Raw genomic sequence first — 18,097 nt, forward strand, 5'->3', positions numbered from 1 at the left:
CTGCTGCTGTTAAATTACTGATACTTTAATTGCTAGCTATTCTGGATGCTGCAGTTGCATTTTTCATGTGTGTTTAGTGCCTTTTGTTGCTGCCTGCCTAAGATACTGTGGGCAGCTCCTACGTCTGATGCTTTGTTTTAGTTGCCTGGCTACTGTAAAATGTTATCTTAGCTTTTGCTAAGGTGTCAAGATGCTTTCTTGATGATTGTCCAAACAAGGAAATATGTAGCGGATGCTGGTGAATGCTGTGCTCATCTAGCTCTGTTGCTTTTGCTAGAGATGCTACAGTATGCTTACTTTGCTTTGCCTGCTACACACTATCTATAAAATAATGTAGAATGCTGAAAGAAACCTTTTTAATTGCTAAGTGGGGGCATGGTCAATACCAAAGGTAATATTGTCTGTAACTTTATATGCAAAGGAACTGTTGGTGGAAGGAGATGGTGGCTGACTGCTTCACTTAATTGCAGTTCATTCTTTCCTGGTAATTGTGTAAAGAGAACTGATCTTTCCTGTTGACTATATTGCCAGATTTTTCCCTTTCTCTATCCCTGTGAAAATCTCCAGCAGAGTGAGATTCAAATCTCAAAACTTAATTGGGGGTGTTGACTTCAAACTTCTTTCCTGCCAAAAACTGAAAGTAACCAATATTTCTTCTGCTCTCTGCGTTTTCTGTTTATGCCTGCATAACTTTCTCTCTTTACATCACCAGCACTTCTGACTAAATTGTTTTCTTGTACTCACAGTTTGAAGCCTCTTCTAACATCTCTGAATAAGCTATGTTTCCTTCCAGTCAGTCCAAAAATATTTTGTCAGCAAATAAATAAAAAATTACTTTTAACAGCTGTTTTTCTCCCTTCTTTAATGTTATTGCAAGCCTTTTCTTAATTATTCTTGCCTTTTGGCAGTTGCGGTGCATTAATATTTACAAGATGAGATGTAGTTTTCTGTTTATATTAGCAGTCCTCTGTCTGTGAGATCTGGACCAACCAGAATGCAGGATATCCTTTCTCATCGATTCATCAGGTTCATAATGTAAGATACAGTGATAAATGGCTATGTTGTCACTCTATGGATGTACAGTCTGTCACCATGCTGTTATCTACGGGTGTCATGTTGTTGAAATAAGAGAAAAAAAAAAAAGAAAAAAAAAAGTTTGTAACTTGTCCTCCCTCTTTTGGGACTATGTGTGTGCGCATCCATGTATCGTGCCATGTGGTTCGCGTATGTTGGCTTTATGATGCGCATACAGGATGCGAGGGGATTGCCAGCAGCAGTCTCGCTTGGTGGGAGCTTTGATTTCTGTTCCTGGTGTTTTTGTTTGCTCACTTCTTCAAAGCACGAAACAGTGTAAACAGCACAGTTTGCACAGTTTCACCCCCACACTGTGTTGTTGCTGCCCTTTCTGTCTTAATCTATAGGCTTCACCTAGCCAAGGAACGTGATGTGTTTGCAAAGGCAGTAAGGCACTTTTGGGGAATTAGCTAGCATTGGTAGTGCTCTGAATTTTCATAACTTCTGTGACAAAGCCACATGGGCTGTACAAGTGAGAGCAAAACCAGTTATCTGTATTGCAGTGTGGTGAGAACAAGTCAGGGGTTCGAACTTCACCAAGCACAGTTGTTCAAAGGGTCTGTAAATGTCTCCTGGTTTCTATCATTTAACTGCCTTCTATTTCTGGCAGAGAGGGGCCATTTTGGCTACCAGCCTTTAGAGTCTTTTAAAAGGTAGGTACACCACACACCCATCTCTATTATTTCAAATATATCTAGATAGATTAGGAACTAATAATAAGAAAATAATTAGGATTTGACTGGCCTGCAGAACATTTAAAATTCTTACAGGGAGAAAATTATTAATTTTTCAGTGAAAAGCAGTATATCTGTGTGCTCCAATTTATTGTTGTCATGGCAACTAATGCACGTTACCATAACTAGGCATGAGGCTTTAACAGGTGAAGAGTTATAAGATGTAGGCCTTGTTAAAAATGAATACGTTCATGCCAATCAAAACTGGGCCTAATTTTTTCTATAGCATGGAGTTTTTTTGACTTGACATTTTAATAAAAAGATGAGGCAGATGTTAGATTTTGTAGAAGTTGTAGTCAGATGACTTCTTACCTGTAACTACTACTGCATCCAGGTGCCTTTAATATGAGTCAAATATGGTTCTCACAGAATTGGATGAATTAGAATAACCTGTGCTACAACTGTAGAAATTACCTAATAGCAGTAATCTGCTTCAGCAATTCATTTGACATCAAGTATATGAGTCCTAAGAAGTGCACATCTGCCTGTTTTCAGGCCTGTGAAGCACTGCAAAGGCATGAGAAATTGGTCTTTAAGGCTATGACCTTTATGGTTAAAAATTGTCACTGTAAAAGCACTGAATCTCATCCATTTTGGCACCTTACTTAAGATGGCTTTGGTATGTAAATTATTTATCTGCAAATGTGGAACAAAAAATCTTTTTTGTCAAGGTGACTAAGGCCAGTGAGAAGAAAGATGCTGGCTAGAAACATGAAACACCAGACCACAGGCAGCACAGTAAAAACCACGTGAGAAGTTGCACAGCTGCCTGATGAGATGCAAACTGAGAAGAGGAATAAATTCTCTCTTCCCTTTCTACTTCATCAGATAGATTAAAATCTCCATACGTATATAGTCTCATAAAAAATACATAAGCTTAAATGTTTGATTATTTCTTGCAAATATATATTGCAAATTAAATATTCAAATAAGAAAGTTCTTATCTAACGATATGTATTTTTAAAAACTAAATCAAATATTATAGTTGGTCTGGTACAACAATTTCCGAACATTTCTATAATGCTTGAAAGTGTTCCAGGTGCTTATTAAAGACCTGAATCTCCATACATCAATATAGAGTTGTTCCACACCAATTCCTCAGATTTACAATTCATATTTTTCTACCCCAGACTTAACTGTCATCCCAACTCTTCTCTAGGTCAAAGCTGTTTCTGCACCTTTGTGTTTAAACTGTAGTTAATTGCCATCATGACACAATCATAATCATCCTAAATCTCAGAATTTTAGAATCTGACTGGTGTGAGTCAGCTGAAGAACTTCTTCCTGCAGAGGTTTTCAAGCCCAAATTTATGAAAATATTTTAGCTGCCTTAATGCAGTTTAAATGCTTTCTTCCCCTTCAATTAAAAAAATAAAAATAAAAATTAGATGGGGAATTACATTTTTAAACATACTCGTGGATCTGGTCTTTGGAGAGTACCTTGTTGTAACTCAGTCTGAGTAGATACTGAAAAGTAGCTGTAGTATGGTCTAAAAATCTAAGGAGTTTGGTAAGAAACGAATAAAAGGAAATGAGACCAGAAAACTGAATATAAAAGCACTTGTTATACAGTTACAAAGAGATTTTTTATGACTATGTATAACTGTTCTTCTTCATCTATCATAATAATATATTACCTATGATGTTTAATTTTATGCTGCTTTTCTTAGTATCTGCTCCCTCTGCAAGAAACATCAGGGTACATGAAAGGTCTTCAGCTGCAGTTGTCTGTCAGGAACTGCAGAAATCCCACCTCTCTACCTTCCCTTAATCTCAGTGATATTGTGTATTTAGATCATCCTAGAGACATGTATAGCAATCTTATCACTTCTGTTTTGTCTAATTTAAAAGGAGGAGATACTTGGATGACTGTACGTATTTATAGAGTAAATGATGGATACAAATCAACAGTCTCCTCACAGTCCCTCTCTAAGTTTCTTATACACTACTTTTATTAGCCTGATTGAAGATTATTTCTGATTTCCTTATTATTATTGCTTCCTAGCTCCTTTATAAAATTGAACCAATATGAAAGGTAATCACTGTTTCTCTTGTCACCGCTCTTCATTTACAGACAGAAGGGATGCAGTTCTCCGTGCATTGACTCCCCTTTGCATGAAAGATATTAAATTTGTAAAATGTTTGTGTTCATTTTAGTCCTTAAGTACCCTTCTTAATTTGCCAGTAGCATCCATTTTCTATACTCAAGACCAGTGCAACAAAAGGGTTTGAAGCACTACCCAATGTCACTTATTATGTAGAAATACTGCTCCTCCCTGACTGCCATCCCTGGGCTTCTTCGGTGGAAAAACAGATGGTCAAAGGATGTACTTTTATAGCTGCTGTATTCTGAATTTATTCCTGTTCCATCGTAATAACCTTTTGCTAAATGGTTAGGATATATCTCCTGAGATCTCTTTCCTTACAGAGAACATGCAGGAGTATATCTTTGTTAGAAGAAAGGACTGTTTCAGGTGTTCTGTTAGTTACAGCCTTGAACATTTCATAATAGACAGCTGAGCATGCTGTGGAAATTTGTGAGGGATGCAGTCCATCTTTTGTAGTCAAATACAAATGGTATTAATAAGGATACAGATTCTTACTCCTTGTAATATGATTGAAACCATATTTTATAAGAAAAACTGTTTCTTAAAGAAATCAAATTCTCACTGCAGATTAATTATGATGAAGGGTTTTATAAATTAGTGGTCGGAAGGATTAATTTCCGTGGATAAAGAATGCTAAAAACTTGAGCAACTGCTGATGTTTCCCTTTCAAAATTTGAGGTTCAAGTTAGATCCCATAGCATATAAAAAACTTAAGTAGGCAAAACTGAAATTACAATGCTGTATAATTTGTAGATGTACTAATAGTGTCAACATAAAGTAGGTTCGACTTGTTTTATGATGTTCACTTGCTTGAAGTTACCATATTGGCAGGGTAATGTTGCTGTTTCCAGATTTATCTCTTGCTTTTCATTGCAGAGTTGTGCAAATGTGTGTCATTTCATTATTTTGTGACACATGAAAATGATGTACTTGTTTTGTTTACTCTGTCCTGATTTAATTAGTAGGATGTGATAGTTTGCCAGACATTTGAATGTCTTTAATACGAATTGTTTTCATGTGTTTTTGATGCTTAACTACTTCTTATTTTAAAAGTCTTAACTTCTAGCCATATTTTGTGTGAAATGGTGATTCCTTGTTAGTTTCAACACACATTTTAGCAATATTTCATACACAGAAAATTCACAAGATATGTGCAGGTAAAGAAAGTGGTAGCATAGTCCAAATTGAAAGACTCATAGAAGAGGATAAAATAGTTTGAGAAAGAACAACTAAAGGAGGAAGAAGGATCAAGAAGGAGAGATCTGATCCCAAAAGTCAGAGAAAGAAGGGGAGCAGAATTCAGAGAGACCAGACTGGATAGGCTAAGGGATGAGTGGGATCGGCGTCAGAGGAAAGAAAGGTTGGGAAGAGGAGAAAGACGCCATCTATGGGTGGAGGGAGACTCAAAGGGTTCAGAGGACCCAAATGTCAGTCCAGGTCCAGTAAAGCCATGTCCAAAATATGAGTGGTCAGATGAGACCCATACCAGAATTGCTGTGCCATGGTGATTCCTGTACAGATGCCTGTGTTGGCTCTTGTTGAAAGGGAGAAGAGTGCCCTGTGAAGGGGGTTGACAACAAGCTACTGTCCTGCCCTCATTCCTTGAGGAAAGAGGGGAGATGAAAGCTCTAGGAAGACAATCATTTATCAGTGAGAATGATGCACATGGAAGGGCAGTGTTAGTAATTCTACAATGAGACATCAAGAGAAAGTGGTCAAAGTAAATATTCATAAATAGACTAAAGAATGTCTCATACGTTCAAAGAATGTATAATATATCTTCAGATAAAAGCAAAGTCTCAGTTATTTGGCCATTTAGGAAAGTTAGTTATCAGTTGTATATGCTGGATAATGGAAGACTTATTAGCTGTTTAAAAAAGCTTGTAAAACACTTAGCGGAATTTGTGAATGGCACTTTTGTGCATCTCATGATTTTTTTCAAGTGCTCTCATCCTCATACGTATATTGTAAACAGTTATTTTTAAGGAAGATTTCTGGTGCATAATGATTTTATTCTAAAGGTAAATAGATTTAATTAAAGCATCATTAAACACTACAGCAGATGAGTTTGGATTATAAATTAAGTCATGAAAAATGCTGTAACTAAAATAAGTGAGTACAACTTCTACATGGCTTTATATGTAGAAAATATGTCAGTGTTAATTGATCACAACAATGGAAGGCTACTTTATAGTGAATTTCTGCAACTTTTTTATATCTTGAGCATCTGATTTTCAGACAGGAGACTGGGGAGAGCCTTCAATTACCTTGCGACCTCCAAATGAAGCCACAGCATCAACACCTGTACAATACTGGCAACATCATCCAGAGAAACTCATCTTCCAATCTTGCGATTATAAAGCATTTGTAAGTGTTTATAAATTTAGTGGTTTGATTTGGAGTAAATATATTAACGTTAGATTTTGATAACCTTTTTTCAATTTATAATATTTTGTCAATCACTTTTAATGAAACAAACCACTTCCTCTGCAATACTGTAATTATCATAAATGAGAAACAAGCATGCACAGTAATTTTTGCTATGAATTTTCTGATATATTGCAGCCCGTGTAGCAATAGTGTTAGGGAAATGACACTATGAATAAGTAGCTAAGCGTTGTAGAAATGACAGCGAGAGAAAACACTCCTTCAAAAATGCCTGTCTGGTGTTTATGGGACAAATAATAAAACAACATAATATTGAGATCCTTATGCATACCATAATGTTTAGTGCACATTATCTAAAGTGAGTATTGCCTTGCCTGAATTTTTACACGTATTTTGGGGAATTGAAGTTGGGGAAGTTGGAGGCCGTGGTCTGAGGCAGCATTTACTGTGAGATGAGGGCACATACAAGCCTCCCCTAAATTGATGATGACTTAAAGTACCAGTAGCAGTCAGTTCCTTCAGGGCAGGGAAGTATTTATTTTTATATTTTTACCTCCCAGTAGCTGTAACTCATTCCCACTTCCATTTCTGGAGAAATGGAGCTTCTTTCTACAGCTAAGGATGATTGGTGTTCTTTGGCTGTTATGCATGCTTGTGAAGGAGGGGAAGGTCTCCTGAAGTATAAAAAAAAAAAAAAAAAAAAAAAAAAAAAAAAAGAAATATTGGGAGACTTTTAAATGAAAAACATGTTTCTGAAGCCTTGAGTTTGCTGTGTCAATGGAGGGCAGCTCATTCTTCTGCAGATCTCAAGAGGTGCCTCAGCCTACCTATTTAAACCATTATGTTTCCCCTTTAGCTTTACTGGAAAGCACTGGTAAAGTTGCTGAAGATGCTTCCATCTACTTGGGATCCACACAGCTGCATCCTCTTTAGAAGAGGGCAAGTAATAAAGCAAGACTGATATTTTTAAAAGGAAAAGGGCTAAATATTTTTTGTGCCTTTAGCATAGCAGCTGGAGGTTAACCACTTGTCCAGGATATGGGTTTTAGATCCTCTTCACCTGATGGGACTTAGATCCAGAGTGCTTTTTAGGACAATGCTCTGTTCACCAAGCACTAGGGTACTTTTGTGGAGAACTGAACCTGATTTAAAACATAATTCAGAAAGCTATAAATAAGGAACTCAATAAGCACAAGTGAGAGCCTGGATCCCACTGAGGAGGGGCAGAAGGGTTGTTACAGGCCTGGCTCACTAAAATGCATCTGTATCTTCCATAAGACCTTCATGCTGTAGAAATTACCACAAATGGAGTAATGTCCCTGGTCAGTAACAGGAACCTCCCAACTTCCTCAGCAAGACATGGTCAAAATCTACCTCACCTGTTCTTGGGCCTTCTCTCTTCCTGTGCAGCACCTCAAATTCATTAGGCAGCTTAATGACTTCAAGTTTTCTTAATGTTTTTGGTATAGTGAATGGGTTTATCTGAAGAGGGCCTCTTAACTCATTCCTTGATCCAGCAATAAATTCATAATTGGATGTAATTTTAGCACTAGATTGATAGGCATATTGATCATTGAAGTGATTAAGTTGGGATTAACAGGAAAAAGGGACTATCAAAATATCCAAGTTAGCAGTGGTGAAGGAGACATCTTTCTTCCCTAAGGACCATGCATCAATGAACTAACTGTCTTAGCTTCCTGAGCTGTAACGACCTCAGCTTTATAGAGTATAACACTGGCTTGGAAGTTACGAAAGGTACTTTTTATTGTATCTCACTTCACTCAGTTAAACTGATATCCTCTACTTTGCTCCCACATGTTCTGGGTCTTTGAGAAGGAACGTTTCTGAAAGCAAAGCAAGTCAAAGGAAATCAAAATTCTCTCAAAGAATTTCAGAGTCTTCTGACATCTACCTGGGCAGTAGCTTTGTGATTTGTTTGTCAGTTCTTCAGTCCAATCTGGGAAGCGTTTTTGAATGCCTGCAGCCGAGTCTTTTTGCCACTGTGCACGTAGTATCAGAGCTGCCCAGGTCTTCTCTTCCTTCCTTTTCTGCTGGGAGCTCAAAAGCAGTTTAGTGTGTTTTTTGTGTTTGTTGTTTGGTTGGTTGGTTGGTTTGTTTTGTTGTTTTGTTTTTTTCCATGATGCCTGCCCAACTGGTAGCTTTCAAGCTTTTCAAGCAATCCGAAATCGTTTTGCCATAGCACGTTTGATAAATAAATAAATAAAATTGAAGAACTAAATTGCATCCTTCTCAGAGAAGGCTAAGGATTCCAAAGGTCAGACAGCAAAGGACTTACAGAAAGATACAATTCAACTCCACAGGCTTTTATTTAATTTTCTAATTTCTGAACTTGTTCTAAATCAGTTGCTTGTCTGTAAGGGTGATATCAAGCCATCCCATCAAATTAATGCCCAAAGCCCTGTTCATGTCACCATCATGCCCCCGGCTGGAATCACATCTGCTAGACCTACAAATCTTTCACATCTGTGGTCCTGTTGGAATGCCCTTCATTTGTTCCTCTCTGCCTGCACTTATCTGATAGCAGTGGTGTTGTTCACCCTTTCATTTATGATGTTCTGTAAAGTGTTGCTCGCTAATCACCATCTTGGCTACTGTCTACATTGAAATATTTATGCATTTTCTTGCAGGTCAGAGACTCCTGTGGTACACAATGTGAACTGAAAGCTCTAAAGAAAACATCTCAGTCTAGGTAAAGAGACCAGAGAGTTGAACCAGTACACTTTCTGCTCTGTTTGCAGTTCACATTCATCTGTAAATGAAGTTATATTTTGATCAGTTCTTGTTTGAGGTGAAGCTGGTTCACTCTCTGGTTTGGTTAGGTTATAGAGTCAGGAGCATTTAGAGTAGTAAAGACCTTCAAGTCAAGATCAAAAGATCATCAAGTCCAACCATCAACCTGACCTACCAAGTCCCATCAATAAACCATGTGCCTTACTGCCTTTTAACTTAAACCATATTAGAGTATTCCCAAGGGAAGTCAATGTGGTAGAATGAAATGGGCCAGGCAGCAGTGGTGGGCTGCAGTATCCTCTGGGAAGAGGCTCCTGCCTACGGTGCTGGGTCTCCTCCTGGAGCTCACCTAGCCTGCTCTCACCAGTGGTATGACTTCTCTTCAACTTACTTAGTTTCTTACTTAGGATGGAAGACTTAAGAGAAGCCATGACATTGAAGTGTAGTGGGAATGCAAAGAGACATCTCTGTGCCTGGGAAGGAGAAGATAAGGGGCAGTCTGCTGTCCTCTTTCTCTTTCCTTGATTAAGCCAAACCTTCATGTGACACTATATAGAAATACAGAAACATCCATGTGCACAGAGCTATACAAAACACATGCACATCAACAAATCTGCACACTTCTAGCGTATAGAGGTGAAATGCAGCCTATGGCCCTTGCACAACTCTGACAGGACCACTCTCTAACAGGCAAGAACAGCAGTGAGGATGTAGCCAACTTCATCCCTAGGGAACCAGTGCAACTCACACTTTGTTGAGAAAGTATTGAGTCCCCAGATCTACATATCCAGAGGAGTAGAGCCTGCTGTTAGGGTGCAGGAGGGAGGGCTCAAAGTGCCCCCATCAGCAAGGTGAGGAAGAGGCAGGTAGGATGTGCATGCCCTCGGAGGTGAGGAGGCTGATTGTGGAGGACGGTGGCTTTCACTGAGCTGAGCCAGGACCCAGCACTCACTGCCACCCTGTTCAGTTTCAATAACAGCCTTGAAATAATAGTTCAGGGTCAGTCTTTTCTTAGGAAGAAATAATGGTTTAAGCTAGTTTGCAGCTCAGATCTGTGTTCTGTTTGCTGACATCAGGCTCTGTTTGCTGTTTACACATAAAGTAGTTACAGATTGAGTACAGAGAGGTTAGCAACTCTGCTGCCCTTCATGTCCACGTGATTGTACACATAGCAATACAAGTTTGGCAGATGGCAACTAAAAAAAGCAAACTCTCCATTTTTTAATCAAATGGTATTTTTCAGATGAAATCTGTAGTATGTCATTGTTGCTTGAGTGACTAAGGTTATAAGCTAGAACACTTTCACGTGCTGTTTCAAAGGACTCCATCTGATTTAATACACTTGCTGTGCATTCCTGTTTCATTGTATGATTATCATTTTAAATGATCTATCAGAGAACGGCAGGGTGGATAAACTCTAAAACCATGCAATATTAAATTGTCTGGTAGAACTGTGATTTCTGAGGCATTTTTAGTGCATTTCTGAAAATGTTTTTTGTTCTGAAATATTAGCTATGTTAAGTTTAATGGATTTTTATTTTAGTATTTAGGTTCTATGCTGGTAAAAGAGTTAAGAGGCACAGAGTCAACACAGGACGCATGTGCAAAGATGAGGGTAAGTTAGTAAATTAACTTGCTTCTGTAATCTTTATTATATTAAATAATAATAGCTGATAATTACTTGTACTAAAGCTTTTTTGATTTTATAATGTTTTGTCAGCTATTTGTTTCTGGCTCCCTGGCTCCCTTACATTTACATTGGCATTCAGTAAGAGGCCCACTCTGCCTTTTACCTTAACACCAAAATTTGAAGGTAGACTTTATTTTGCATTTTGTCTAGGAAAAGCAAATGTATATCCTTTGTTTCCTCTTGAATCTTTGAGACTGCTTCAAAGTACTTTTCACACACTTAAATGCACTATATGGGTTTCTTTTCATAAACAGAATTGATCTATAACATATACAATGATTATATATGATAATAGAGATTGAATTTACTATATAAAACATGTACTAGTAAGTATGTTAATGTTACCAAGGTCATTGTTTTTGTCATTGTGTCATGCGTGTGCCTTTACTCACATGAGTATTCCCATGTATTGTGAGTTATGAATTATTTACCCATTTAATGACCAAAGGATGAAAAGGATACCAATTCAAGTTCATCTGTTAGTGGAAAAGCAGTTAGGCTTCCATCCATTTGGTAAGAATATATTATACTGCAGCTCTTTGGGCTGATGCTGGTTTGTAGAAAATTTTTATGAGGGTCATTCTATCTACAACAAATATACTGCTGCCAGAAACTCAAAACAACACCAGGCCAGCTACCTGATACATTCCCAATTGTAGTGGAGTAAAAACACTCCTGTTATAGAGATGGCAAGCATATCATGGTCTAGCATGATGAAATAATAAAGAATATAATTGTTTCATGACCTACTGAAGATGTAAAAATGTATAGATGAGAGAGTGAAAGACTTAATTTTATGGATCATAAATCTTTTAGACAAGATGCCTCTGAACACTAGATGTAGCATGTGGATCATTTATAAAGCTAGAAGACATGTAAAATTCATGCAATCAGACAACCATTTAGTATTGGTTACATATCTACAGTACATAGACTTCTGCACAAGCTGTTTAAGCTAAGGGCTGACAGTAATTCATGCTTACTGGATTGCTTGAAGATCCATGGCTAATTACATGCTAATCATTCCTTACCTGGGTTTAAACTCCTCTTTAAAAAAACAGCAACTCAACAGAGAGAAGTTCTGCAGTCACATACACGTGTTCTGGGGAGATTAACTGAGGCTGCAAGCGTACCATCTTCCGACTCAGTTTTCAAACTGTCTAATGTAGCACTTTAGTTTTTAAGGAATATCCTTATACAGATCTTAGGATGGAATTTGACACCATAGTAGCATATGACATCTTCAGTAAGTTATTTGACTGAACTAGGAAGCTAAACATCAAAAAAGCCACTGTTAATAATTTATAGCATTTTTAAGATTTTTTTTTTTTGGAAATATGCTCTAAACTTGGCAAATTTAAATTGCACACCTGAAAAACTGTTTGAAAACAAATGTAATATAAATTATAATTTTTCCATAAAAATAATGGAGTTATACAAACAGTCTGTAGCACCATACAGGGCACTTATATAAACACTATTGTAGTATTGCTTATATATATATATTTTTTTATATTCTATTTTGAAACCATTATGCTGTGAGAATGTTTATTTTGCAGTTTAAGGAACTTTTTTTATTTTATATTTGTTGCAAAGAGATTTGAATGAAACAGTTCTTAATCAAGATTTTATCTATCCTTTCAAGGTAGTCCTTTTTCATCATATTCTTATTCAAGTCAGAAGCAAAAAAAAAAAAAAAAAAACCATTGACTTAATGAGAAAAATAATTATCTTAGAGTAAGTTTACCAGTGAGAAAAATGTATCTTTTTCCAAAATTTCTCCCCCCGTTGTCAGTGTCTCTGAACTGGGCATTCAGGTTGTCCTAAACCATGCTGAAGTATTGGTGTGATGTTGTTGTTGAAAATACGGATTATTTTATAATTATATTTTACTTTAAATGTACTGAAAAGGACATTTCACTTTAAATGTATTGAAAAGGACATTTCACTTACTAAGAAGAGGTTAAAAGTTAGATACGTAATCTGACTGCTTCTCAGGTACTGAATTTTGTCCACTTGTGCATTCTCTTACGTATATTCTTATTAATAAGTAAAGTTGTACACAAGGCTATACTAATGTGATACAGCACCATTTAATTTTAGTATTTATTTTATTTTACTACTTCCGTATTTCAAATATACATGTTGAACTTCGTGATGTAGTCTGAAACAGGCTGAGGGTGAAATACATTATATGTAACTTTGTATCATGTTGGGGTCCATTCCAGCAAATTTTTAATCTTTCTGGAGTCTGCTAGATAATGTTTTTAAGCAGAAAGTATGAAAATTAGGTAATTAGTATTTCTGTCAATGTGATTTTTGCTTCTTCTTCAACCTAATGCTGTTCAAAATAGTGTTGGTATTCACTGGACATTTTCCTGTCAGCAAGTGCACACAAGGATGAAAGCCTATCAGTGGGAAAAAATAATCTTGATCTTCCTTAATCATTCATATATACAGAAAAGCAACAAAAATGACAACTTGCTGACTGCTAGTCCCTCCCTGGTAATTGTAGAGGCTTCCTGAACTTTCAGTTATTGCTATTTATGGTTTGGATTCTTCAAAAGAAGTGTAATGAGGATATCCCTTGCTTCTCTCCACAGACAGGCTTACAGCAGCCTATTCTTCTTATATACACTTATAGTTTAAGAGAGAAGGGAGATCCTAAATCTTCTATAAAGTCTAAGAAAAAAAAAAAAAAAAAAAAGAAAGAAAAAAAGAAAGGAAGGAAGGGAGAAATAAAGAGAGAAAGAGAGAAAAAAAAAAAAGAGACATGTTCATAGCTGTCTTAATAACTCTTCTTGGCCATCCATGGTACTTCTCAGCATTGTACAGCTGTATGCTCCAGCAGGGCAGATGAAGGGTTTGTTTGGGGAAAATCATGTAGATATATTTGATTGAGTTCTTCACAGTGGTAGGGTTATATATGTTTTTTGTTCCCACCCAAATTGCAGATTCTTGTAGCCGTTCAAAATTATGGATATTTGGCAAGAACTGTGCCTATTAGAGGAATTATACTTTATTTTTCCAGTCACATATTTGTGCTCCAACGATGGGTTTATATTTTATGATTTCCTATTTGTTTCCAGCTATTTTCTCTCACAAACTCCCTTTGCAGTCGACAGTACTGTCTCCTTATCTCCCTTCCTCACCTGCTGTAAACTGACCTTTGCTTTTTGGAGATTAAATCTTGCTGTCCTGACCAGGAGAGATTTATTAATTATATTTGAGAGATGCCTTCGAGAAGTTAGGAGCTTTCATCTTTCTCAGCATGGAATGGGAAATATTATAAGTTGTGTTTTCAGTCAGATTACTGCCTTCACTTCAGATCACCATAGGAACAAGAAGAGAATAAAATGTGTTTACATCAAAATAAAGAAAAGGAATAAAGTTTAATTGCAGCTGGGAAGAGACTTGTTTTCTACAGTAGACTCCATCTGGCATTTACACATCTGAATTCCTTGACCTCGTAGAAAGGGAATGGTTTTGTGCTTACCAGCGCAAGCGCAGCAGAGTAGACTCTTTCCTTTATGTGATGTTAAATCACTCATGTTGCATACATCAAATTGCACAATATGAAACAATCAGCCCCTTCCCAAGAGAGAGATGAAATTCTGTTCTTGGATCCTGCCACCTTCCCAAACATTGCATAATTTTCTTAGAAGCTTTCATTATTAGAAAAGAGGTTCTTAAATTTCAAGTCAAAGTTATGGGGAACCAGCAATGAGATTCTATTCAAAAAGCATGTGCTGACTTAAGACCAAAATGTCAAAGTTGGAATTGTCACAAAATCTGCTTCCCTTATCTCTGGAGAGGAAGATGAAGCAGTGAAGAGGTGACTCTGATAAAAGTGAAATAGGGTCTAGGGCATTCCTTCCTTACTCCTTCCTCCATAAAGGAGAAGTTGATGTAAATGAACTCCTTCTTGTTTCTGCTAATCCCTTTCTGCTTCTCAATTCCCACTGAAACTAGTCAGTAAAACACCACATCAGGATCCAATACCGCATTTGAGAATGAACAGATTCTCTGATCTCTGTGCTCCCAAGTGGGACTTGTAGCTCTCTATCTCTTGTGTCACCACTGCTTTGGGTGCAGTGAGGGCCTACAGTGAAACAGGCACATGGATATTACTCAAAAGGAAAAAAGGAGATGGGAGGTCTTAAAGACATTTAGTCCTTATGCATGTCTACATCATGCTAACCCATGTTCTTCAGAGGACTGTACATCCTTGAACTCTCTGGCTGACAAGAATCCAAGATGCAGGAGGGCTGCAATGCCCTGTCAGCAGCAGATGAGTGTGTACAGATATTGCAAAAACAAGGAGATCTCATTCCCAAGTAGATGAGTTGCAGGTGCATCCCCAGTGCAATGTTCATATTAATGATGTAGCTTGGAGGCATCCACTAATTGTACAGAAGTAAACAGTTTTGTACCACAGGGATTACAGATGCTATCATATTCCAAGACGTATTAAATTATGTCAGTGAAACATTTTTAAGCCTTTTGGACTGTGAGAAGTTAGTAAATATTTGTTACAAGGCAGACTGCATTTTCAAAATTGGCTTCAAAACTACCAGGTCAAAAGTGAACTTTGCCTTTTTATTTCATCTCATGCATGCTGTTGCCAAAGTGATTCACTCAAAAGGAAATGCTTAACAAGGCTTCATAAGCCTTATGTAAGGAACCGACTTATGGATCTGATAGTAGGTGGTATACCGACACATATTTTGAAGTGTGCAGTTTGATTCCATTTAGAATTAATAGCAACTACCAGTATGGGAAATTGTTCAGATTCTCTAAGTCGATTCCAGTACGTAATGGAACAGTAAAATTACCAGCTACAGTCTTCAGATAGCTATTAAAAAGTAGTATAAAACAGAATTAGGAGATTTGTTAGCAAAAGTAAAAAGCCAAGATGAATTTTTAAGATTTTACAAGCTCATAAACTTGTATGCAAAATTTATTTATGAAGTTGTTAGTGAGTTGGCATAGTTGAATAGGTCTTTTCACTGTGTATTTGCAAGATCAAGTATAATTACATATGCAATAAAACCTTAAAGTGAAACTGGTTTCATTTTGGTCACTGTAGGAAAGCGGAGTAATCCAGTTATAAATGTACTTCTATGTACATATAAGTATGTGAAAATGGTCAAGGTGTCAAAGTAGAATCTTGATTCCTTTTGTCAGAAAGTAAATAGATGTGGTGAAAGCATTTTGAGAGTGGGCTGGATTATACCATATGCTACAATATATCAAGTGAATGTGTGAGCACCTTTCTTAGACACCATTCTGTGTGCTTCTTAATTTCTTCTTCAGCTGCTTTGTGTGCATGTATGTGCATAGAGATACCATGTTTTGTATACTTCAGGCGTATTCAGAAGAGCTGGATTAATGCTCTCAGTTCTGCACAGAACAAGGTATTGCTGTGCAATCCTGTCTTGAAAGGATTAAAGGCCCTTTAGGATTTTATGTTATGTATATGCATGTATTTCCTTTTTAAAAACAAACAGCTAGTCTATATTTCTGTATTCACAGAAAGAAAGAAAAAATCCTCTGCCTTTTAAGTCATCATTGACTAATTTGATTTGGTAGGTACAATGGCTGGGTGGATCTCAAATTAAATTATCTGGAGCTCAGTTTGTATTCTAAATAAACATCTGGCAGTTCTGCACAGCCTTTAGCTCAAAATCAAAATACGGGCAGAAATGCTTCACTCTGGAGAGTTTGTAGTACTATAAAAATATATTTAGAGTCCACTTGTGAGTAGTAGTTTTGCTTTTTTCAGTGAAATTAAGGAAAATTCATAAACAGGATTGGAAGTAACAGCTAGAACCCCAGACTGCCCTTTTTCTTCTAGGAAATGCATTCAGATTTGAACTTGCTGTCTCCCTGTCTAGCCCCCTGCTAGACATGGGTTTCTCACTGTCCTGCATAGTGGCAGCAATGGGTTCAGCTGCAGACTCAGAAAAGTGTAAATCCCAACCTTTACTGTAAAAGTAAGCACTGTAATAACCAGGTAATTATGCAGAAAAGCAGTAGCTCATTTAGAAAGTCAGACGTGCTTGCAGTGTGGCTGGTGCTCTCCACTGACTTCACAGGCACCATGAATGCCAGCAGATGCCAGTTCCCTCACTCTGAGGATGCAGCAGAGCAAGTTGTGAGGGGCACTGAAGCCCTAAGGTCAATTTAAACCTTGCCACTAACCTGTAAGAATTATCATGTTGTTGTCCATAGATATCTTATTTATTTCTATACTGTGACCACTCAATCCTCTTGTTCTTTTCAGAGATATTATTTTTCTTCAGAAAAGTCTATTAGCAAAAGAAGCTTTGGCACAGCAGCAGTGCATCAAAATAAAGGAGAGGCTTCTATTCCTAATGGTATTGATTCATAAGAAAAAGGGGCTCCATGTCTTTTTGGGGGCTCTATGGAAGCTGAACAAATGTCATATTAGATTTAGGATGGCAGTGCTTTCCTCCATCTTCCTGTATCTGTAGTCAAGCCTGTTTTATGGCACTTGTGTTTCACATGGTATACTTCCACGCTGTCATCTACCTATCCTATAGGAAGTATTTCAGAACTGAGATCAAATTTCACTGTATGGCATACAGACCCTGCAGCATTAAGACTTCTCACTGCAGGAGCAGTGCACTTGAGGAGACAGGACATGCACATCTGTCCCTGTGTGGATGACCAGCTGATCCTCTGGCAATGGCAGAGACAGGCAATGGCAATAAGCCTAGAATACGCTTGCTGTTCATCCAGATGATTCTCCTAAAGTTGTATATTAAAATAAAGAGCCAAAGTTACAGTCACCGTGGAGTTTGTAGTAACTATGACCAGTTCCAGGCTAGTGAGCACTTGTCCAAAAACAGGGTCCTGTCACTATGATTACTTCTACATCAGATGAAATCTAATCCTGCTACTCTGGTATGAACATGCCTTGCAGCATTAGACCATATGCCAACATACACATGACATCCTATGCCAGCCTTCAGCTGTGGGTCCTATAACCTTGGCTCAGGTCCATATGCTTCCCATAGAGTCAACAGATGGATGAAAATATTTTGTCACCTCATCATGTCCTCAACAGAATTGATATGGTGGTTAGCGCCTGAAAAGCATGAGGAAAGGAAATACAGGTGCCTATGTACCTCCTTCTCAAATTCTGGTCACAGGCATGGGCAGAGATGCCCACTTGGCCTGCACAGAGGACCGAAACAGCTGACCAAGAAAGCTGTGGGATGTCTGTCAACATCCTAGAGTCTAGAGCCAAAGCAGTTACAGTGGCCGAGCGAATGATATTTGTATTGTATCTCTGAAAACTTACACTTCCTGGCTGCCACCCTCTC

The 18,097-nt window shown here is 37.5% G+C and overlaps 1 protein-coding gene across 9 annotated transcripts in view; it reads left to right on the forward strand.

Annotated features, from left to right (window-relative positions):
* The window catches only part of ANKS1B (ankyrin repeat and sterile alpha motif domain containing 1B), a 439,567-nt gene that overhangs the window by 403,968 nt on the left and 17,502 nt on the right, over nucleotides 1-18,097 (forward strand). For 6 of the 9 annotated variants that reach the window (XM_038180703.2, XM_038180699.2, XM_038180684.2 and 3 more), the window contains 3 exons: nucleotides 961-1,035; nucleotides 6,155-6,283; nucleotides 10,599-10,670. In XM_038180703.2, coding sequence (XP_038036631.1) covers nucleotides 961-1,035; nucleotides 6,155-6,283; nucleotides 10,599-10,670 — 276 coding nt within the window. The remainder of the gene's footprint in view (nucleotides 1-960; nucleotides 1,036-6,154; nucleotides 6,284-10,598; nucleotides 10,671-18,097) is intronic. The other 3 variants (XM_038180701.2, XM_038180712.2, XM_027452496.3) reach the window with 2 other exon arrangements.

Source organism: Anas platyrhynchos, chromosome 1, assembly GCF_047663525.1.
Source record: "Anas platyrhynchos isolate ZD024472 breed Pekin duck chromosome 1, IASCAAS_PekinDuck_T2T, whole genome shotgun sequence".
Taxonomy (NCBI): Eukaryota; Metazoa; Chordata; class Aves; order Anseriformes; family Anatidae; genus Anas; species Anas platyrhynchos.